This window comes from Sphaeramia orbicularis, chromosome 24 (genome assembly GCF_902148855.1).
Source record: "Sphaeramia orbicularis chromosome 24, fSphaOr1.1, whole genome shotgun sequence".
Taxonomy (NCBI): domain Eukaryota; kingdom Metazoa; phylum Chordata; class Actinopteri; order Kurtiformes; family Apogonidae; genus Sphaeramia; species Sphaeramia orbicularis.
In genome coordinates this window covers 38,315,761-38,335,186 of record NC_043979.1, presented here as the reverse complement: position 1 = coordinate 38,335,186, position 19,426 = coordinate 38,315,761, and the positions used below count along the sequence as shown (strand labels likewise).

The following is a 19,426-nucleotide window of genomic DNA, read 5'->3' as shown; positions in this document are numbered from 1 at the left end:
GGCCCCCATGAAAGCATACTCATTGTGGACCCTACATAAATTGCCGTTTCCTATCTTCTCCATCTGTCGTAGCACGGGGTGGGGATGGGGGGGTTGTACATGGGGGTGTGGTCTATGACTAACGTCACTTACTGTCGTGTGAAAACAAAACTGAAACTTAAGATCCTTTCGCCGTTCAATACCCGACTTCTACACCTCTCTTCTACACGAAATTTTAACAACTTCTACATCCACCAGGCCCCCTGCACTGCTCTATGGGCCCCCCCACAAACACTGGGTCCCACGAAAGCATAACACTGGGTTACAAAAACATGTTTTTTGCAAATTGTCTAGGTTTTTTCAACTGAATTAGGACCATTTTGCTGCACCGCTAAATCCAAAAATGACATCTGTTTTTCTCAATCAGGTCAGGTTTTTTTTTGCTAATTTGATTTTGAAAAATTTGATCTTCTCACAAAATATAGTAATTAATACCAAAATAAGATTGGTAAGCACACTTTATGAAACTTGTGACTTGATTCCTGTTAGGTACCATGGTGTATTCACTGCAGATGTAGCAGAATACGTCAGGCTTATTTTTGCAAGATCTTCTAGTCGAAGCCATTTCATTCACCTGTAATATTAAAAAAACCATTAATCATAAATTGGCAAAAGTAAAATCTTCAGAACTCGTTTATTGCAAGAAATATGAAAGAATTTTGTATCCTATGATGTAAAAATGCCCATAAATGTAAGTAAAAATGTTAAAAAGCCAATATGTAGCATAGTTCAGAAAGTTGACCCGATTGAGCAAAATTAATGTGATTTTTGGATTCAGCACACCAAAATTATCCTAAATCAGCTCAAAAAACTTCAACAATAAATTTGTTGTTGACCAGTGTAATCGTTATGGACCCCACATAAATTGCCGTTTCCTATCTTTTCCATCTGTCGTAGCAGGGGGTGAGGATGGGGGGGTTGTACATGGGGGTGCGGTCTATGAATAACGTCACTTACTCTAGTGTGAAAACAAAAACGAAACTTAAGATCCTTTCACCATTCGATACCCGACTTCTACACCTCTCTTCTACAGCAGATCTTACACAAAATTTTAACAACTTCTATATCCACCAGGCCCCCTGCACTGCTCTGTGGGCCCCCTACAAACACTGGGCCCCATGAATTTGTCATGTTCGCCCCCCCGCCCCAATGGTTGCCTATAGCAACCAATAGCTTGTAAGTTCAAAATGGTGCAGCCTTCCAGATATGTCACGTGATATGTCGTATTTCCTCACTCCTAATTACGTCTGAGCCTCTTTTGCGCATGCGGGTCACTTTAGAGTCGCATTCAGTTCATACTCAAGACAGATAGAAGTCACATTTAACCCTTTCATGCATGAATTATGAGAACCTTAATCAAGATTTGTTTCCTTGGTGTTTTTATTCCTCTTTAGGCATGAAAAAAACAATGTGATTAATTTTCTTTTCTTTTTTTTTTTTTTTTAATGAACCTATTTTTCATGGAGTTACAAAAATGTCTACTCAGCTGGACATCATGCGTTTAGTTTTTGAAGCTCAAAAACATGCATTTACTGACATACTGTGTGAAACCTATTAAATAAAAGCATTTTTAACCTCCTGAGACCCAGCAATGCATTTCTGTCCTCTGTAGGGGACAAAGGTTTGACAGTTTTTCTTAAAAAAAAATGCTGTCATTCCATTAAAAAAAATAAATAAATAGAAATAATTTTTAAAAATGTCTCTAAAAAACAAACAAACAAAACAAAAAAACTGTTGTATTACGTAGTTTCCAATGAAGACAATTTTTTAATGGAAAAAAGCTAAAAATTTCACTTTCCTGGGTCTCGGGAGGTTAATGCTGCTAATCTGATGTTTTCTCACATTTGAACATACTATAATACTAGTTATTGCTCATTCAGATAATACGCAAAAAAAAACCAAAAACAACATTTTTGTAAAAAAAAAAAAAAAAGTTAATTACAGTCTAATAACAATTAGCAATAGATTTAGATAAAAGAACAGGAAAGTTACAGTAATGGTATGAATGTCAGAGTCTGGGATGATGCTTAAGTGTCCACTGTGTTGGCTGATATGGAACTAAAACAACAAAACCCATGAATATACAAGAGAACAGCTGTAGAATAACTGTCCACTGTAGTGACCAGCATGCATGAAAGGGTTAATGTGTCATATGAACGAGCATACAAAAAATCGAATTTCACCAAAAATTGTGAATTGTGCATTAAGATCTGCTGTCTGAACGTAGCTTTAGTTGATCACTCGTGACATGCAAATCAATAGCACATGCATTTTTTTTTGCAAATTTCCACCCATTATTTGCGATCTTAGTAAATCAGGCCCAAAGTGTCCCATGCTCCTAAAATAATAAAATGCATTTTTTATGGCACAACACTTCAAAGAAAATATGGCATAAAGATGATTCTTTGCAGCAATATGTAATACATTAACACTTAATGCTTAACAGTGATGCCCATTTGTTTGAGTTTTACCGTGGAATCTATGAGTAAACACATGAGTGAGATAAATGCTTAAGGGGCATTAACCTCTGCCTATGTTAACTGGAAAAAAAAAAGAAAAAAAAAAGAGATGAAACAATAAAATGTCTTGTTCGCACAGAAATGTTCAAAAAGCTATGACATCAATGAAAGAGAATAATCCCAGCTTGTGTGTCTCAGAAAATTCAGTTTGCGTCATTAATCAGCTGTGGTCCAGTCCAGGGCTTCAGAGACAACAGGGACAGAAAGATTATAGGAGGACGTGTCCTGAGAAAAACACAATAATAGGAAACCTTTAGGAGCGAAAAAAGTGTGTAGAGAAAGAGATAACCTCGGACAATATTCAAATAAAACTGGGTTTCTTTTCCTGGCCTAGGGAAATCTAAAATGAGACACTTGGATGTGCAGGTCAAATGGGCATCAGTGCACACACAAGTTTTTGGAGTTTTAAAGACTAAAAAAATTCATATTCGTCTCTGAGGGTGGAAGTAGACGGGTGCATGAACTGGACTCTGGCAAACAAACGCTGATGGGAATGAAGTGAGTGTCAGCAGCAGCCTGATTTGCTCTCAGCAGCCACGGCCTCCTGGTCCAGTTTGATCCGGTCTCCGTTGCTTTCTTCGTATGGCAGCCCTTTATCGTTCGCCAAGATATTCTCTACCAAGAAACGCGCCGCTTCGTCCACGTTAATGTTGTCCTGGCAAAAGGTCAAAGCAGTGTATTAGACAGAGGTGTCCAAAGTATTCACATTCATTACTCAGATAGAGGTACAGATACTAGGATTTAACCCATACAGAACCAAACAGCCACCAGGGACAGAAATAATCTACTGATCTAAACTGTTTAATATCTGTTCATCCGCTAATTCTATCAAAACATGTAAATAATTGGTGTAAAATACAGTTTGTCATCTTTTCATGGTCATCAGATATGACCTGTTTAGAAGTTCAGAGGCTCCGTAGTTACCATGGAAACACTGTCATTTTCTACAACATTAATTCACCAGTAAAACCCATGGATTTGGATCAATAACAGTGGATGGACACATTTGTTTATACATTGAGTTAGTGATATCTTTACTGAAAAAGTGACTTTTTCTTCATTTTTCTGTTTTGATATAATTACTTCCACCAGGAGGTACTGTGATCACTTTGCTTTGCATGCGTGCATGTGTGTTTGTTTGTTAGCAAGATAACTCAAGAAGTTATGGACAGATTTTCATGAAATTTGAGGAAATGTTGATACTGGCACAAGGAAGAAATGATTAAATTTTGGTGGTGATCCGGGGGCGGGGGGCTCTCCGAGTGCTATTCTTGTCAACTTTGAATTTACTCTGAGTTTTCATGAACACCTACATGATCTGTGAATATATCAGGCAGCTATCGTTTGGTGAAGGAGTACAAATGTATAGCACTTATTTTGGTTTTTTACTATTATTTTATTGCACTGGGGTGGTGTATATGTCCCGTGTGCGTGTGTGTGTGTGTGTGTGGGCGTGAATATTGTAAGATTAATGTAAATAATTAAAATTGTAATGTAACATAGAGGAGATGCCAGGAAGAATAGCAACTGATAAGAGCAGCTGTGGCCCAGTTGGTAGAGTAGGTCATCCAGTGTCTGAAAGGTAGGCTGTTCAAATCCCAGCCCTGACTGTCTCTCGAAACCAGCTTAAGGAATCCACATTAACCCCTTGTGTTTGGTGTGATAGACTCAAACCTGTCGTTAATGTGAAATCTTTGTGTAGAGGGTTAACATGTAATTATTACTTTTTTCCTATTTTATGTATGCAAGTAAAAAACCAACGGAACTTGTCATCCATGGCGACAGATCTCATATTAACCCTTACACTTCCATGTGCAGAAGACTTTTATTTTGCACAATTTAAATTAGCGTTGTTCACTGAAGCATGAAAATTGACCCAGGACACTGGTGTCAATCAAAGGACAATTAAAATAAACACAGATGACCAGATTTTCAAAATATCTTTGCATTTTGGTTTTATGTTGTTTTTTCTGCGAGTCTGCTTTTTCCTGATACACCCTGTATAAATGCAGTCCATGTACCACTTACTACTGAGCATTAACATGTGTTTCATGGAGCGGAAGATATGATGACCAGTTGCCTATAAGTATTGGAATGGTCCAAACCAATAGGGTGTCAGAATGGTATATCTTTATATTTCTTATCCAACCACAATTAAATTCACTCTATCTAGATGTCGCCATTTATCTGGATAGTTTTTTTTTTTTTTTTGACAAGCCGGAATGATGCTGGTCTTGTCGTAAACTGCAAAAATATTGGGCTGAAATCGTATGTGAAATGGAGACAATTTTTCATACTGATATAGAAATGGACCCCATGTCCTTGATCCTGGGTCTTCCAAGTAAATATGTGAAAACAACAGTTGGTAAAAGACTGTATAATGTTCTAACCTTTGCAGCAAGGAAAAATACTCTCTTGCAGTGGATCAGTGACAAGACTCCTATCTGTGGTTGGCGTAAAATAATTTTGGAACTGATCCCCCTAGAACAGGGGTGTCAAACTCATTTTAGTTCAGGGGCCGCATTCAGCCCAATTTGATCTCAAGTGGGCCGGACCAGTAAAATAATAACAGTGTAAAAAGTAAAATTATATTATGATCAGGTTTACATCTACAAAGTTTCCTTAAAAATCTGAATAACATGAACAACTTGAATTGTCTTAACAAAAACGAGTGCAATTTTAACAATATTCTGCCTCGGTTTATCAGTTTATCATTTAAACATGTGCATTACAATCACACAAAACATTTAATAACAGGCAGAATATTGGTAAAATTGCATTTACTTTTCTTAAGACATTTCAATTTGTTCATATTTGTTCATCTTATTCACATTTTTTTTTTGTAAAAGTATAGTTTGGTAATGTAAACATTTTTAATTTTTACTTTTTTACACCAAAAAAACAAAGATAAAATGTGGGATTGTCATTATTTATAGGTTATTATGATAATATTTTACTGGTCTGACCCGCTTAAAATCTAATTGGTCTGTATGTGGAACCTGAATTAAACTGATTTTGACACCACTGATTACCTCCGCCAGGGAGGTTATGTTTTTGCCAGGGTTTGTTTGTCTGTCTGTTTGTTTGTCTGTCCATTAGTGTGCAACATAACTCAAAAAGTTATGGACAGATTTTGATGAAATTTTCAGGGTTTGTTGGAAATGGGATAAGGAAGAAATGATTAACTTTTGGGGGTGATCTGGAAGAAATCCTGGATTCTGGATCACTTTGAAATTTTCGTTAACATTGTGGTAAATGGGGCCAAAATTTTCGTTTCCCAATATCTCGCTTAATTATTGACCAAAACTCATGAAATTTAACTCAGGAATTGACAATGGGGTCCTCTATCACATTTCAAAGGCTGATCCGGATCTGATCCAGAAGGCAGATTTTATTTTAAAAAATAAATGTAGGATTTGTATCACCGATTATGTGGGGAATTTTTGCGCTTGGCGGAGGTCTGCGCTCTCCGAGGGCTTTTCTAGTTGTTAATATGTTCAGCGTAATTTTTGTGTTTCACAAATTCATGCCGCGGGCTGGATTGGACCCTTTGGTGGGCCGGATTTGGACCCCGGGCCGCATGTTTGACACCTGTGCCCTAGAATATTTGACCAACATCATACATCACAGTGCAGATCAGTTCTACACAGTACGGCGCCCATTTTTGGACTATATTGGACTAGACCGTTCATCTACCCTTTTAAAAAAACTGTTGTGAACTTCAATTATATTTATAAATATGACTCCCATACATTGTACATCTGATCTACCACCTACTGTATCAAGCTATGTTTTTGTGTTTTATTACCTCCGCCAAGGAGGTTATGTTTTTGCCAGGGTTTGTTTGTTTGTTTGTCTGTTTGTTTGTCTGTCCGTTAGTGTGCAACATAACTCAAAAAGTTATGGACAGATTTGGATGAAATTTTCAGGGTTTGTTGGAAATGGGATAAGGAAGAAATGATTAAATTTTGGTGGTGATCGGGGGTGGGGGGGCCCACGGGGGGGCCCATTTCCAACAAACCCTGAAAATTTCATCAAAATCTGTCCATAACTTTTTGAGTTATGTTGCACACTAATGGACAGACAAACAGACAGACAAACAAACTAACAAACCCTGGAAAAAACATAACCTCCTTGGCGTGGGGGGGCCCACGGGGGGGGCCACTGATCAGCCTTGGCGGAGGTCTGCGCTCTCCGAGTGCTTCTAGTTTCTTATGTAAGAGCTGTAGTGTATGTTATGTTTTGTTTTGTGTCTAGTCTTTGGAAGACACTGTTTTGTTGAATGGGAAATAAAAAAACTGCAATAAAAACAATGAAAAAAAAAAAAAAAAGACAAGCCAGAATGAAATAGGAGTAACAGGGCTATTTTTAAAAATGTAAGGAATAGAAGTAAAAAGCAGGCTGAAAAATGATTACTCCAGTAAAGTATAGATAACCAAAATTTCTACTTAAGTAAGGTAATGAAGTATTTGTACTTGCTTACTTGACACCTCTGATAGTAGTTATAAAAGACCCGGTCATAGAACACGGTGATGGAACTGACACTGATTCATTCTCTGACATTTATAGAACACTATGTTTCAAAGGTGACATTCCAGGATTTTATAGACTGTGCCAATCTGCACAGCTCTGTCTGAAGGCCAACATACAGCCTGTTGCTTTAACAGGGTGCATCTTAGGAGCCAATTTGAGACTCGAGAGACCAAGGTAAAAACCACCACTCACTTTGTCCTTCACACTGTGGACAAAAGCTGTCATCCCGCAGTTTGAAGAGGTAATGAATATTAATGGCCTTTTCTCCAGCCACTGTTTACAAAGATGGGTGGAAGTCTTGGTTAAAAGCAAACAAAGGCAGAGTGTATTTATTTTTATTTTTGTGTGTATTTGTGTAGAAAGACTTCTTTGTTTTTTGGCACAATTGGTTCATGCAGGATCTTTACTACGTGGATTTCATAATTTTAGATTATGAAATTTATGTCCATCTTGGCATTGACGTCCAAGATTCAACTAGATCAGGGGTGTCAAACATGAGGCCCGGGGGCCAAATGCGGCCCGCCAAAGGTTGTAATCCGGCCCGCAGGATGAATTTGTGAAATGCAAAAATTACACTTAAGATGATCATAGAAAATTTGTTCCAGGTTACACATACAAACTGGGAAAAATATTATCATAATAATCTACAAATTTTTTCAACTCCAATTTTTTCTTTTTGTAAATGTAAATATTTTCATGAATTTTTCTGTATTTGCACTAAAACAAACTATAATTTCACAGAAAATGTAAATATCCTGAACAAATATGAAAAACCTTAAATGTCTGATTAGTGCAATTTTGATAATATTCTGCCTGTTTCTGAATATGTAGTGTATTTGTAGATCCACTGTGATCTGCAAGTTGTAATGAACATGATGTCAATGACAAACGGAGGCAGAATATTGCTAAAATTGCACTTATTTACTTAACAAATTTTAGGGTGTTCATGTTATTCACATTGTTTGAAAGAACAGTTTATAGATGTAAACATTTTCATCAAGTAAGGAAAGGTTGGAGTTGACATTATTTATATATAATTATGTTGTTATTTTACTGGTCCGGCCCACTTCAGATCAAATTCAGCTGAATTTGTCCCCTGAACTAAAATGAGTTTGACACCCATGTTTTAAAGGATAGTTGGTAGATGTAAACATTTTCATTGGATAATTTTACTTTTTTTGCTCTAAAACATAGAGGAAAGTTTGGAGTTGGCATTTTTTGTATATTATTATGTTATTCTTTTACTGGTCCGGCCCACTTCAGATCATATTGGGTTGAATGTGGCCCCTGAACTAACATGAGTTTGACACTCATGTTTTAAAGGATAGTTGGTAGATATAAACATTTTCATTGCATAATTTAACTTGTTTCAATCTAAAACAGAGAGGAAATTTGGAGTTGACATTATTTGTATATTATTATGTTGTTATTTCACTGGTTTGGCCCACTTCAGAGCAAATTCAGCTTAATGTGGCCCCTGAACTAAAATGAGTTTGACACCCCTGAACTAGATGATAAATGCTGGCTTCATGTATGAGCTTCATGTGAATCGTTATATATTTAACAGTCCTCTTGTGTTAGCTTTCCGTTACCATCTCTTATGTTTTTTGTTTTTTTTTAACCCACTGTTGAAAACATAACCAAACATGTGAAAGACATGACAAGACAAAAACAGATTCAAATTACATATTCATCATTATACATTGGTGTGTGTACCATCCCTTATGTTAACAGGTCAGTTTTGACTCATGTCTTAAATCAGCTGTAAAATACACGAAAAACAACTATTTATCATCCAATTTGTTTCTCATCTCTTGGTTACCTTGTTAGGCTTCCTTATCCATGAAAATATTGGTTTTAATATTTTTGGTGTGAGCCTCTGGGCCTTTTTTTTGTCAGTATCCCCCCCCCCCCCATGTGCACTCTCCAAGTCACCAACTCTATACTGAACTGAACTGATCATCTATGCTTGTTTTGTTTTTGTGCAGGTGTACTTGATAACAAAGCAGAATGAGAATCCCCAAAACCTCACATGATTGGTAGAGGAGCAGGCTGTCAGTGCACTTACAATTTCAGTTTGGGCTGTAATTATTGCTTTATAATCTTATTTTTATAACTGGGTCCAAACCGACCCTAACAACACAAAGGTCATAATTTCAACCAGAGCATTTCATAATTTAGTGAAAAAACTTTTTTTTGTATCATTTTGTTGAAATAAAGGCTCCTGACAAAGTCAAAAAGCCTTGATGCAATACTCATATTCTATGTGGTTCATTTATGCATTTAAAACCTAAAATGGGTCGGTGCCAACTTGAAGACAGAGGAAGGTTAAACTGTCAGAGTTTTTTAATGGTTAAGTTGATTTCATGCGTTTCTCATGATGCTTTTTTTTTTTTTTTTTTAAAGGTAATTTAAACAGCAATAAAAATGGCACAAAATCCTCATCAAAAAGAGATGAGTTAAAATTTATTCTTTAGATTTTTATTCTATGTGTGGATCACATGACCAGAGCAGAAATGGGCATTACGGGTTAAATCCAAAATGATGTGTTCAAGAGGCACAAAACAGTGAAGGACATTTATTGTTTGTCTTGTATTTGATATTTCTTTGTGTGTTTACATGGACACTATGATGCATTTACAGCATGTTGGAACCTGTCTATTTCCTGGTATTATCCAAACTGACTTTAGAAGACTAAAAGATGCATTCTTTATTTCATTTATTCTATTTCTTTAAAGTTTTAAGTGTCTTTCAATGGCATCTACATCAGTGTTCCAAAGACAGAGACAAATAAACGTTGAGAAACACATCAGCATGAAGAATTGTAATCATTCTGTTGAACCAGTGTAGTTACAGTGTGTAATGGTATAAGTCCAACCCCTGAACAACACCTGCAGATATTTCTCATACTTGCATTAGTTTTTCAACTAATGCAAGTATGAGCAGGTTTTGGTGTGTCCTGGATTTGATATTTCATTATACATTTATTTGAACACTGCGACACATTTAGGACACTTTACAGCATGTTGGAACCTGTCTATTTCCTGGCATTATTTAGAAGCCTGAAGATGCATTCTCTATTTAGTTTTTTTTCTATTTCTTTAAAGTTTTCAGTGTCTTTTACAGAAGAGGATTGGGGCCACTGGAAAAAAAAAATTAAAATTAAGGTTCAATATTTTTTTTTATTATTCTTCTGAGAAAAAAGATAAAATTCAGACTTTTTTCCTCAGAATTCTGACTAATCTCAGAATTCTGACTTCAATTTCAGATTTCTGACTTTAATCTCAGAACAATAATAAAAAAATAATAATTAAAACAGTCAGAATTCTGAGAAGAAAAGTCAGAATTCTGAGGAAAAAAGTCAGAATTCTCCAATTAAAGTCAGAATTCAGACTTTTTTCTCAGAACAATAATAATAATAAAAAAAAATATTGGACATTAAATTTTTTTTTCCAGTGGCCCTAATCCTCTTCTGTAGTCTTTGGCGGTTTGAAGAGGTAATGAATATAAAAGGCCTTTTCTCCAGCCTCTATTTACAAAGATTTGTGGATGTCTTGGTTAAAAACAAACAAAGGAAGAGTGTATTTCTTGTGATTTTTAGGACAAAAAACAGAATAATTTATCCAAAAGCTAAAATGACAATGTAAGTAATTGTTGGCCTTCTTTTACTTCTCATTTTACACCAATAAAACCTCTAAATTAGAATATTCATTTGTCTACATAATAGCAAATGATGATTAGGACACTTATAACAGTCCTAAATTCACTCATTTGTAGTGGAAAACAACATTCAGTACCTTATGATAATGTATTATTCTTTCTTTTTTTTTTTTACCCTCTGAAGTATTTAGAGTACATGACAGTATGTTTGGTTGCATAAAACTGAAACAGAAAGCAAGTTTGTTCCCCCTTGATAGAATTCCAATCCAGTGAGTCTACCACCAGCACGACGGGTAAACAAATCACTGACACGTCACAGCACACACACACACACACACACAAAGAGGAAATACCCAGAGAGGCTTTGAACGCACCACAAACCAAAACACATTCACCTGATACAGCACGTGATGCAGCTGCAGGGGCTGACGTTCCTCATAATCAGTTCAGAAGGGTCTTAACGTGGTGGGAATAAGTCACATGAGTGAGGAGCAAATAAGACTAAAGTCTGAATGTTAAGTTTCTGGTGGAAATCAAGCAAGTCAGGTCAAGTCCCTGCTATTTATTTTTTAATTTTTTTATTTTTATCGGGCAAGTGACTATTTTTGGTCATTTCCACATACATTACAAGACAGTGACAGCAACAGGGGGGTCTGCAGGGTCTGTAAGGTCCACCTCTGCATGACCAGTGAGTGTACCTGCTTTGTTACCATGAAGCAAGGTTATTATCGTTAACGAAAACTACCTAAATGACGAAAACTAGAACCGGAAAAACATTTTTGTTGACTGAAATAAATAAAAAATTATTAGTACTAGAAGCACTCGGAGAGCGCAGACCTCCGCCAAGGCTGATCAGTGGCCCCCCCCCCGTGGGCCCCCCCACCCCCGATCACCACCAAAATTTAATCATTTCTTCCTTATCCCACTTCCAACAAACCCTGAAAATTTCATCCAAATCTGTCCATAACTTTTTGAGTTATATTGCACACTAACGATCAGTGCCCCCCCGATCACCACCAAAATTTAATCATTTCTTCCTTATCCCATTTCCAACAAACCCTGAAAATTTCATCCAAATCTGTCCATAACTTTTTGAGTTATGTTGCACACTAACGGACAGACAAACAAACAAACAAATAAACAAACAGACAAACAAACCCTGGCAAAAACATAACCTCCTTGGCGGAGGTAAAAATAAAAAAAATGATAAATTAAACTGTGTTGTGTGCTTACAAACTAACTAAAGCATATAAAAATTATGGCTAAAATTCCCTTCGTTTTCGTCTTTGTCAACGTCGAATTGATACGAAAGCGATTTATTTTGCTCGAGCAATTTTAGCTAAAACTAAGCATTTAGGAAAAAAATGGAAACTAATAAAAACTAGCAAACCTGCTCTAAAAACGAATTAAAACGAAGTGAGTTAGAGAAAAAAAAGTTAAAAATAAATATAAATAATAAAAAAATAAAATAAAATAAAATAAATAAATAAAAATAAACTATAATGAAAAATCCAAAACTATTATAACCTTGCCATGAAGTAATGGTACTAATGTAAGGAATGAGGTTAAAAGGGAGAACGTGGATGTGGACAGGGGTCTGGATCAGCACTAATGTTGGTCTAATGTTCTAAAAGTGATGTTATTTTCACCGTACATACGTTTCTTTCTTGTATTTTTTTGTATATATACTTCCTGGTTTTTTCTTTTTTCGCCACTTATAGGTAAGGAACCAAATATGGTAATTTCATTGACCTCGATTTTCTACATGGCAATAAAAAAAAGTAAAAATTTCACAAAAGTAATAAAGTCTTGTGATGTTGTTGTGAATTTCAGAGTATTTCTATGAGTGTCCTATAAATATTCATACCCCCCCCACCACCCCTTTATTTGGTAGTGGTTTACTGTTCTTATTTTTTTGTTGTTTTTAATTATACGGCTTTTTTTTAAAAATGTTTTTTAATCTATTCTTGTGTTTTATTCCTTTATTTTGGTTTTAATTATTCTTTTGTACAGCACTTTGATCCACTGTGGTTATTTTAAAGTGCTTTACAAATAAAGTTGGATTGAATATAAAGGGTTAAAAGATGTTGAAGACAAGTTCAGACTGTGGCTAAAATTAACTGAATAGTTCCCTAAAGCATGTGTTGATTCATTTATTCATTTTCCAAACCACTTAATCCTTAAGTGGATCATGGGGCTGATGGAGCCGATCCGGGCTACACCCCGGATGTGTCACCAGTTCATTAGTACAGATAGGAACCCATGCAGAAACATGCAAACTCCATCTATCCGTCTATCCATCCATCTATATTGTTAATTGTGCTACTTATTTGTGTTTGTTTTCTTTCCTATTTCGTTCATTTTTTAATAAGTTTTGTCTCATTTTGCCCATTTTTCACGAATTTTGTTGCTTATTTTTTGACTTACGTTTGTCCATTTTTGGTCACTTTATTAAATTTTGTTCATTTTTTTTTAAACAACTTAACATTTTTTTCCAATAATCTACCTACCTATAGCAGCAAATTATTAATATTATCAATTTGTTCATTGTGCTACTTATTTGTGTTTGTTTTCTTTCCTGTTTCGTTCATTTTTTTAATAAGTTTTGTCTCATTTTGCCCATTTTTCACGAATTTTGTTGCTTATTTTTTGAATTACGTTTGTCCATTTTTGGTCACTTTATAAAATTTTGTTCATTTTTTTAATCAACCTAACATTTTTTTCCAATAATCTACCTACCTATAGCAACAAATTATTAATATTATCAATTTGTTCATTGTGGTTCTTATTTGTGTTTATTTTCTTTCCTATTTCGTTCATTTTTTAATAAGTTTTGTCTCATTTTGCCCATTTTTCACGAATTTTGTTGCTTATTTTTTGACTTACGTTTGTCCATTTTTGGTCACTTTATTAAATTTTGTTCATTTTTTTAATCAACCTAACATTTTTTTCCAATAATCTACCTACCTATAGCAACAAATTATTAATATTATCAATTTGTTCATTGTGCTACTTATTTGTGTTTGTTTTCTTTCCTATTTCGTTCATTTTTTAATACGTTTTGTCTCATTTTGTCCATTTTTCATAAATTTTGTTGCTTATTTTTTGTCTGATGTTTGTCCATTGTTGGTCACTTTATTAAATTTTGTTCATTTTTTTAATCAACCTAACATTTTTTTCCAATAATCTATCTACCTATAGCAACAAATTATTAATATTATCAATTTGTTCATTGTGCTACTTATTTGAGTGCATTTTTGTCCATTTCTTGCCTATTTTGATTCAGTTTTTGCATTGTTTTGTTCATTTTTCACAAATTTTGTTGCTTATTTTTTGTCTTTGCTCATTTGGATATTTATGTTTGTCCATTTTTGGTCACTTTTTTAATCAATCTAACATTTTTTCTATCTATCTATCTATCTATCTATCTATCTATCTATCTATCTATCTATCTATCTATGACTGAATTGAAAAAGAACAATTTCTGTTTAGTTTGAGCAACTGGTAAAACAGCTTCAAAAGTCTGGTGTCTATTTCTGTTTTGGCTCTTCTACTAGTTTAAAACTCCAATCACATCTGATTTGTTACAAACTCAAGTCACGTTGAAGCGTAAAATGAGATTTTAAGCCATTAGCAGTCACGTTTGAACCATAACATAACGTATTATGAGAAAAATGTAGCGCTTATGATGTAAGATATTTCAGGCAGCATTAAGTTGAACCTTAATTCTGGAAATTTCATGCTTGCTGCACATGGATTTAAAGGTGAGGTAAGTGAATCCTGAGAAGGAGGTGATAGGTAAACATCCTTTAAATGCTCCTTCAGACATTCCTATCATCTGAACTAAAAACAAACTGGATAGTGGTGAGTGGCAAGCACTGTATGAATCAGACACTTTATTTTTTTCCCCCAATTTAACCAATAAAGACCCAGTGTGACTTTTGTGGGAATTCCAAAATATTCTTTTTCTCTATATCTAACCTTTGTTAAGTGATTTATCACCATTTATCATAATATTATCCTCTGTATTTTGCATTTTTTCAGGAAAAATCCGGTATTTTCTTATATTTAATTTACTGTTAATAGTGATGTTCATAAAAGCTCAAAGTAAAGTTGAGGGTGATTATGTCAGAAACTGAAAAAAATTAAGAAAAAGTGAATTTTTCAGTAAAATATAATCAATAACTGATCATAAACCCAGTGTGTCCATCCACTGTCATTGATCCGACTCCATGGGTTTTACTGGTGAATCAATGTTGTAGAAGATGACAGTGTTTCCACGGTAACTACAGAGCCTCTGAATGTCCAAATGGGTCATATCCCATGACCATGAAAAGATGACGAACTGTATTTTACAGCATTTATTTGAACATTTCATAGGTTTAGTGGTTCAGAAGTTATTAGACATTTTAGATCAGTAGATGGTTTTGGTCACCAGTGGCTGTTTTGGTCTTTATGGGTTAAGTAATTTATCATCATTTATTGTAATAAATGGTATTTTGTGAATTTTCTGTGAAAATCAAGTATTTTCTTATATTTAATTCACCGATCATGTAGATGTTCATAAAAGCTCAGATTAAAGTTGAGGGTTATTATATCTGAAACAGAGAAAACTTGAACAAAAAACAGATTTTTTTCAGCAAAAATGTCAATAACTGAACATAAAACAAGTGTCTCCATCTCCGCCATTTAACAAACTCCATGGGTTTTACTGGTGAATCAATGTTGTAGAAAATGACTGTTCCCAAATGAAATTTTCTCTATATCTAACCTTTCTTAAGCGATTTATCATCATTTATTACAATATTATCTTTTTCATTTGCTTCTTATAAGTATAAATCAGGTATTTTCCTGTATTTAATTTAACGATCATGTAGATCACAGGTGTCAAACATGCGGCCCAGGGGCCAAAACCGGCCCGCCAAAGGTTCCAATCCGGCCCGCGGGATGAATTTGCAAAGTGCAAGTTAGGGCATCAAACTCAAAAATAATATCATAACTAGAAGCACTCGGAGAGCGCAGACCTCCGCCAAGGCTGATCAGTGGCCCCCCCCGTGGGCCCCCCCACCCCCGATCACCACCAAAATTTAATCATTTCTTCCTTATCCCATTTCCAACAAACCCTGAAAATTTCATCCAAATCTGTCCATAACTTTTTGAGTTATGTTGCACACTAACGGACAGACAAACAAACAAACAAAACAAACAAACAAACAAACCCTGGCAAAAACATAACCTCCTTGGCGGAGGTAATAACCTATAAATAATGACAACACCAATTTTTTCTCTTTGATTTAGTGCAAAAAACATTAAATTATAAAAATGTTTACATTAGTAAACTATCCTGTAACAATAAAATGTGAATAGCCTGAACAAATATGAACAACCTGAAATGTCTAAAGAAAATTAAGTGCAATTTTAACAATTTTATGCCTTTTACTAAATGTTTTGTGCCTCTGTAGATCTGATCTGTAATGCATATGTATAAATGATAAGTCAAGGCATAATATTGATAAAATTGTACTTATATTTATTGACAAATTTCATTGTTTTCAGGTATCCACATCCTTTTTGTTTGGATAGTTTGTGAATATTGGCATAATTTAATGTCATTTTTTGCACTAAAACCATTTGGAGTTGTCATTATTTATTGGCTAATATGCTATTATTGTACTGGTCGGGCCCACTTCAGATTAAATTGAGTTGAATGTGGCCCCTGGAAGAAAATGAGTTTGACACCCCTGATGTAGATGTTCATTAAAGCTCAGATTAAAGTTGAGGGTTATTACATCAGAAACAGAGAAAACTGCCAAAAATGTACTTTTTTTAGTAAACTATATCAACTAAACATAAACCAAGCATTTCCATCCACTGTCACTGATCCAACTTCATGGGTTTTACTGGTGAGTCAATGTTGTAGAAGATGATGGTGTTTCCACGGTAACCACAGAGCCTCTCAACGTCCAAATGGGTCATATCTGATGACCGTGAAAAGATGACAAACTGTATTTTACACCAATAATTTACATTTATTAGTAGGATTAATGGATCAACAGGTGTTAAACAGTTTATATCAGTAGATGCTCTTGGTCGATGGTGGAGGTTTGTGTCTTTAAGAGGTTAAACAGTCAAGGCTGTGTACAAACACACACAAAACGGTGGAATGCGAATCACGTTAGAATGTTAAATCGCTTAATCCACCTTTAAATTGTGGAAAAAATAGAACCAAAGCATGAATGAGAGCAGAGACTTGAAGGCCTCACCTTAGCTGATGTTTCAAACCAGCCCAAGAAGCCGGTCTCTTTGCAGAAACTGTCCATTAGAGCTGTGTTGTTGGTGCTGTCTTTTTTCTGGTCGCATTTATTGGCGAGCAGCACCGATGGGATGGGATTACCATTAGCCAGTTTCACCTTGCTGTCCAGGTCATGCTTCCACTTAGATACAGCCTCAAACGTGGAGCCCCTCGTCACGTCGAACACCACGAACGCTCCCACAGCCTCTTTGTAGTACACCCGCGTCATGTTCCCGAAGCGTTCCTGACCTGGCGGAGAGAAGGGGAAGTCAGTGGAATATCTGGTTTTTTTTTGTTGTTTGTTTGTTTTTTTAACAAAGCACCTAAATTTATGTAATGAACAAGACAGACCATACAACTACAGTCCAATATAACCCCTTAGATTGCTTTGAGTAACAGTCACACATACTATTCATTTTCATTTCAGGCTGGGTTTAAACATTTGTGCAGTCAGAAATGATTTAGAAACAGATGACTCTTGTGTCCAACTCGGCATTTACATCCAAGCTTCAACTGGATGTTAATTGGTGACTTGATATATGAGCTTAATGTGAAGTATTATATATTTAACTGTCAGTCAAACAGTTTTTTTGTGGTTATTACCCCGCCCCCCGAAGGGGAATGTAAGGGGTATTGTTTTTGGGTGTGTTTGTTTGTTTGTTAACACTCTAGCAGCAAAACTATTGGTTGAATTCATACCAAATTGGGTTTATAGATTACCAGTGACCCAGAATAGATCTCATTACATTTTAGAAAAAGTAGGTTAATGTTTAATTTTTTTTTTTTAACTTTTAAAATCCTTTTTTCCCCTTTTACTTATAATTGGGCGAAATTTCAAATGTCTATAGCAGCAAAACTATTTGTTGAATTCATACCAAATTGGTTATATAGATTGCCAGTGACCCAGAATATGCGTCATTACATTTTGGGAAAAATAGGTCAAAGTTTCAATTTTTTATGAATAAAATAAATAAATAAATAAATAAACAAACAAACAAATAAATAAATAAATAAATAAAAATCCCAATTTACTTAAAAAGGGTGAAATTTCAAATGTCTGTAGCAGCAAAACTATTGGTTGACTTCATACCAAATTGGGTTTATAGATTACCAGTGACCCAGAATATACATCATTACATTTTGGGAAAAACAGGTCAAAGTTAAATTTTTTTATGAATTAAAAAATAAAAAACAAATTCCCCATTTATGAAATTTCACATGACTGTAGTAGCAAAACTATTGGTTGAATTCATACCAAATTGGGTTTATAGATTACCAATGACCCAGAATATACGTCATTACATTTTGGGAAAAACAGGTCAAAGTTAAATTTTTTTATGATTTAAAAAAAAAAAAAAAATTCCCCATTTATGAAATTTCACATGACTGTAGCAGCAAAACTGTTGGTTGAATTCATACCAAATTGGGTTTATAGATTGCCAGTGACCCAGAATAGATGTGATTACATTTTGGGAAAAGTAGGTCAAAGTTCAAATTTGTTATGATTTTTTTTTTTTTTTCCCCCATTTACTTATAATGAGTGGGATTTCACGTCTGTAAAAACATCAAATTTGTTTCAATTTACTTCAAACTTGCCGCATATATAGAGGCAATTGATATACTGACAGCACATGCAGATACATGATGGCATCAGGTGGATCGATGCTAAAATAAGCTACAACATGTGCAAGGGGCGGGGTTTATTGTGCCTGGAGTCACTTGTTTGTTTCTTCCTTTGTTTGTTTGTTCACACTTTAGCAGCAAAACTCTTGGTCTAATTCATACCAAATTTAGTTTATAGATTGCCACTGACCCAGAATAGATGTCTTTACATTTTGGTAAAGGTAGGTCAAAGTCAAAATGTTTTACGACTTTTTAAATTCTTCCCATTTACTTAAAATGGGCAAAATACATGAAAGGGGCGGGGTTTGTAGTGCCTGGCATCATGTATTTCGTATATTTCTCATAATGCATTTTAGGAGGGGTTTATAAAGTAATTTTAAAAGTGATGAAAATGTCACAAAAAATATTACAGACAGTAGAATTGGTAAAAGCTGACTTAAAATGTTTCTTTATATTTTCAGTTTATTGTATGTATTTTTATAGCGGCTTTTATATATGATGTTATGATTGGATGGCAGTTGTAATTTCGTTGTATTTGTTACAATGACAATAAAGGTATTCAATTCTATTCTATTAGTATTTGAATTAAGTGGAATATCTGTTTTTTTTGTTTTTGTTTATTTGTTTTTTTTTTTTTTTTTTTTTTTTTTTTTTACAAAGAACCTAAATTGATGTAATGAAATGTAATGAATGAAAGTATTATATATTTAACTATCAGCCAAACAGTTTTTTTTAATAGTTTCCTGTGTTTCTGATAATG

The 19,426-nt window shown here is 34.7% G+C and overlaps 1 protein-coding gene across 1 annotated transcript in view; it reads right to left on the bottom strand.

Annotated features, from left to right (window-relative positions):
- Positions 1-2,077: 2,077 nt before the first annotated feature.
- Positions 2,078-19,426, bottom strand: part of rab32a (RAB32a, member RAS oncogene family) — a 54,648-nt gene continuing 37,299 nt past the window's right edge. Inside the window, exons 2-3 of the mRNA XM_030128328.1 lie at positions 17,015-17,292; positions 2,078-3,213 (exon numbers count right to left, since the gene is read on the bottom strand). Coding sequence (XP_029984188.1) covers positions 3,064-3,213; positions 17,015-17,292 — 428 coding nt within the window. The 3' untranslated portion in view covers positions 2,078-3,063. The remainder of the gene's footprint in view (positions 3,214-17,014; positions 17,293-19,426) is intronic.